We start from the raw sequence: 4,236 nt of genomic DNA on the forward strand, positions 1-4,236 counted from the left end.
AGTGGTTGACTATCCAGGAGTAGAGTTTACTTCAATAAAGAATACAACAACAGTGCATCATTAGAAAGTTAAATAATTTCGAAATTGGGTTACATTACAGGACAGACATTACTATTACTTGTACAGATAACACTTTTGTAACACAAACAATACTTTAAGATCGTTTAATTTCATCTATAGACCCAAATATCGATTCAAAAAATGTTCTCAGAACGCTCATTTCAAGCCCAAATAATCCAAGACGATCTACAACGAACACCGAAGAATAACTTCATCAAGCCGAAGAACAAGAGGTTTCACAATGTGGTGATAGATAAAACTAAGAACTATTTCAAACTGTTTCTTGAGACATCGTCTATTCATGGATTGAATCATCTAGTATCGGATCGAAGACATGTCCTCGAAATGTAAGTTTTATTTCACTATTGTTATTAAATGCACTATAAAAAAATTGCCTTTAATTGTGGCATCACCATTTTAATACCCGAAAATAACTGAGAAACAAGTATACTTACTTTTAATAAACGACATAGCTATAAGATCCTTTGAATATACCAGTAACCTAATCATAATATTATTTCTTTGTTCCAGCTTCCTGTGGTTCACCATAATATTCTTCTCAGCGTTTGGGTCCCTGTACCTCTCGCAGATGACGTGGAGCCGCTACCAATCGTCTCCGACTGTTGTTTCAATGGACAGGGACATGTATGCCTGGAACACCACCTTCCCTTGTGTTACTGTGTGTCCTGTTGACTATATCGATAAGAGGAAACTTGATATTTATCTCAGGTTCGTAGGCAACCTCATATTGTTGTAAAACAACATTGATATGTATACTTACTTACATACTTTTGCATTTGTTGTCGGTTTAAATATATAGGTGTCATCAGTTTATGTATTAAGCCAATATTAGAAAATCTTATTGAATTAGAAAGGTATTGACTTCAAAGCTGTGTTTTCAGAAACTCCAACGAAGAAAATAAGACCAAACTGGAATCCTTCATCCTGACTCTCGCCAACTCGTCATACAGGAACTTTGAAGATATTCCGGACTACGAAGGCGTGACTCCAGACAAATATATCCAGTTATTGCTGAACCTGTCCTTGCCCTTTAAGCCGACTTTGACGATTGGAGTGTCCAATGTAGTGTTGTCTATAGTTCCTACCATTACGGAGATGGGATTATGTTATTCGGTAAACTCAAGGACGGCTGAGTATAATTCACCGGAGTAAGTGATTTTAATTTCTGTATATCTTATAATGCATAAGTTGTTATAGGATCCATTTCTGTCTCTCAATAAATGATCTTGTCTTACAGATACAGAGATACAAACCGTTGGGATGTTTTGTCTGATGAAAAGAAATCATTGTTTATTCATCCTTTGGACGGTGAAGTTTTTGCTCAAGTCATGAATATTTCTACTGCTTATAATGTGAGATACTTACATTGATTAAATTATTCTAAGGGGAATAGGCTTTGATGGGCATTGTTTTTGTAATTTCAGGTGTACATTCACGGCCCTCAAGAAGTGCCAGATATATCAACCAAGTTCCAGCGTTCTGCAAATGGCTACTACATGAAGCTATACGTCACTGCTCTTACTGTCTACACCTCTCCAGAAGCTTCCCGGTGAATTATCTTCAACACCAGGTGTATTATGAAGTAATTCTTAAGTATCTTCAATAGCTTATACATCTTTATTTCCATCAGGTTGAGTGTAAATCAACGTCGTTGTCGGTTCCCTCATGAGAACAATTTGAAACATAACTCTATCTACACCTACACCATGTGTAGAATGGAGTGCCGCATACGACTTTGTTTGAAGTACTGCCATTGCATCCCACATTTCTATAGGAGGATTGGTAAGACTCTTTGAAATGATGTAACGAAAGTATCAATATAAATATTTGGTTAAAAATCAAAATACCATATTTTTGCAGGTGATGAAAAGTTATGTGATATCAAAGGTCTACATTGTCTGTCCAAGCATAAAGGTTAGTAAGCTATTTTAGTACTTGTACATTCACTAAGTGAGGTATATCTATAATTCTATGATAATGAGATAACTAAATCTATTGGTTTCCAGACGAATTGTACAAGTTGCAAGACAGTACTGGAAAAAGAATAAACTGTGGATGCTATCCGTTGTGCGATGATGTAAATTATGTCTTGCAGTCAAATGTAAGTATATAAAACACAGTTCTTACTTATGATCTTTCAAACAAAGTTGATCTTGGACATCCTAACCAGTTTTGCTATTATTTACAGGCTCTTCAAGTCTGGTTTCTTGGAACTAATCTCCAATGGGGCATGGTCACCTATCCTCGAATGAGATACAGACGGGATATCATTTTCGGTTTCACTGATGTGCTTGGTAAGTTTCTTGCTTTACCGTACATTGACAGCGATGCGGACGAATTTTGTGATACATAGTTTTAATTTTGCCTCTTGTAAATATGTAGATTTAATTTGTTAAATAGGTATGTTACACACAAACTCCTATTTGTATAAATATGAGTTTTTATAAATCTATAATGTTAAGATTAATATAGATTTAAATTATGTAATTAATAGTCACCTGTCTTTCATCAATAATCTCTTAAATACTTATATTGATTAGTATTTTGTTAACAGTTGCTGTTGGCGGTATGGCTGGCTTGTTCCTGGGCTGCAGTGTCCTTAGTTTCATGGAAGTCGTCTACTTTCTTACACTTCGTCTTTTCTGCTATGCTCATACATCTAAATAAGTTTTGTCTTCTCTCTCTGTATTAGATCTATTATGCACTATTCTAAAGTATAATTCGAAATTTTGGGCTTATATCACCTTTTAGCCTGTTGTCTAGTCAAAATAAAATCTGAAAAATAAACCAACATCGATTTTATTTACCTTCTTCGTTTGTGTTGTCAGTACTTACAGTTTGGGTTCCGATCATTGTCCTAGAATTAACATGTAAATATACGACCACTAATTTCATTATGAAGCCATTACGTCACAATTATACCCAAAACTACACCAATTTGTAACAAAATAACCGCTTGGGTCCAACAGACCCCAGGTAAATTTAATTTAGGGTTAAGCGTAATTGCAGGCGACGCACATCGGTTCATATTAACACATCGTAAATTCAACCCTTAAACACCTTGCTAATAATTAAGATCGGTCTTTGAGACCCCGGGGATTGTTGGGCCAATTTAACAATAACACCTACTGTTGCGGACGGGTTAGGGACGTATCGGGTCACCTTTATTTATACTTACAAGGGTTAGGTTAAATTGGAGAGGTGTTAAATTATATTGAAGTCAAATTATGTATCGTTTAGGTAAATTATCTACGATAGATTTGAGTGTAAGTTAAGTATTGATGTAATTACATAAAAAAATTGACATAGATATCGTTAGTAATTATTGAGTATTCTTATGATAACTTAGAGATTTTACATCGATTATTTTTACAACAACTCAATTTGTTTTCCTAAATAATAAAACCTGTAACTACTCCAGCATGAGTTAGTGCGTATCACAAGGTTGTCGATAAAACTCACCATCGACTTATCTGTCGCCGGCAAGACGTACGCAACACATTGTCATAAAAGGCTTAGCTGTAGGTCGACTCGCGACTGTTGGGGAGTAATGTTTAAGATTATTGTTATGACTTAGCGGGGTTGAGGTAATTTAATTCTGAGACGTTCTACCTTTGTGTTTGGTGGTAGTGATGGGGTAGAGTAAATGTCGATAACTTAGATGATTAAATATTCAGTATATTGTTTAATTATTCTGAGTGGAAAATATCATGTTTTTAATGTAGAAATATCGACTTTAATTCAGGTTGCAGCTTGATATTTCATTCACGAAATTTGAAGCTTCATAAAGAGAAATAAAGATGACTGGTTCATACTTGTGTGTGTGTCTTCTACAGTTTATCGATAGCGTTATCCCAACTCTAAACGGAGGTGTTTATTAATACTACATATTAAGATTTTAATTGCGACCATCAAGAGGCTTTTGTTTATGAATGAGTCGCTGCGGGGGCGCCACCTCACGTAGCTTGAGGCTTCGAGGTGAGATAGGGTACATATGTATGTATGTATGTGTGGGTAGCTATCTCCTGTATCAATTACGTTTGATGTTCTGTTACTTACACATACCTAAGGGTGGTTTATAAGTTTGTAGGCATGCTTTCTGAGAAGTTAAAGTTTTGCGATTAACATAATTATGTTTGTATCAAATTGTATTGT

General features: G+C 35.2%; 1 protein-coding gene across 2 annotated transcripts; it reads left to right on the plus strand.

Annotated features, from left to right (window-relative positions):
* LOC124631840 (pickpocket protein 28-like) lies at window positions 1-2,868 on the plus strand. 2 transcript variants are annotated; one of them, XM_047166468.1, is made up of 10 exons: window positions 1-407; window positions 592-789; window positions 963-1,229; window positions 1,319-1,433; window positions 1,506-1,630; window positions 1,712-1,863; window positions 1,942-1,995; window positions 2,088-2,182; window positions 2,270-2,375; window positions 2,636-2,868. In XM_047166468.1, the coding sequence occupies exons 1-10, from the start codon at window positions 202-204 to the stop codon at window positions 2,746-2,748; spliced, it is 1,431 nt and encodes a 476-aa protein (XP_047022424.1). In that variant the 5' UTR covers window positions 1-201; the 3' UTR covers window positions 2,749-2,868. The 2 variants fall into 2 exon arrangements, with proteins under 2 accessions (XP_047022424.1, XP_047022425.1); XM_047166469.1 differs by having other exon boundaries at window positions 1,319-1,406.
* The last annotated feature ends 1,368 nt before the right edge of the window (window positions 2,869-4,236 follow it).

This window comes from Helicoverpa zea, chromosome 7 (genome assembly GCF_022581195.2).
Source record: "Helicoverpa zea isolate HzStark_Cry1AcR chromosome 7, ilHelZeax1.1, whole genome shotgun sequence".
Taxonomy (NCBI): Eukaryota; Metazoa; Arthropoda; class Insecta; order Lepidoptera; family Noctuidae; genus Helicoverpa; species Helicoverpa zea.

Excerpts from the sequence above, each read along its gene's own strand:
- LOC124631840 (XM_047166468.1), top strand. The coding sequence starts at position 202 with ATGTTCTCAGAACGCTCATTTCAAGCCCAAATAATCCAAGACGATCTA. Across the intron at positions 408-591 it reads CGAAGACATGTCCTCGAAAT|CTTCCTGTGGTTCACCATAA; the intron begins GTAAGTTTTATT and ends TCTTTGTTCCAG. Across the intron at positions 1,631-1,711 it reads ACCTCTCCAGAAGCTTCCCG|GTTGAGTGTAAATCAACGTC; the intron begins GTGAATTATCTT and ends TATTTCCATCAG.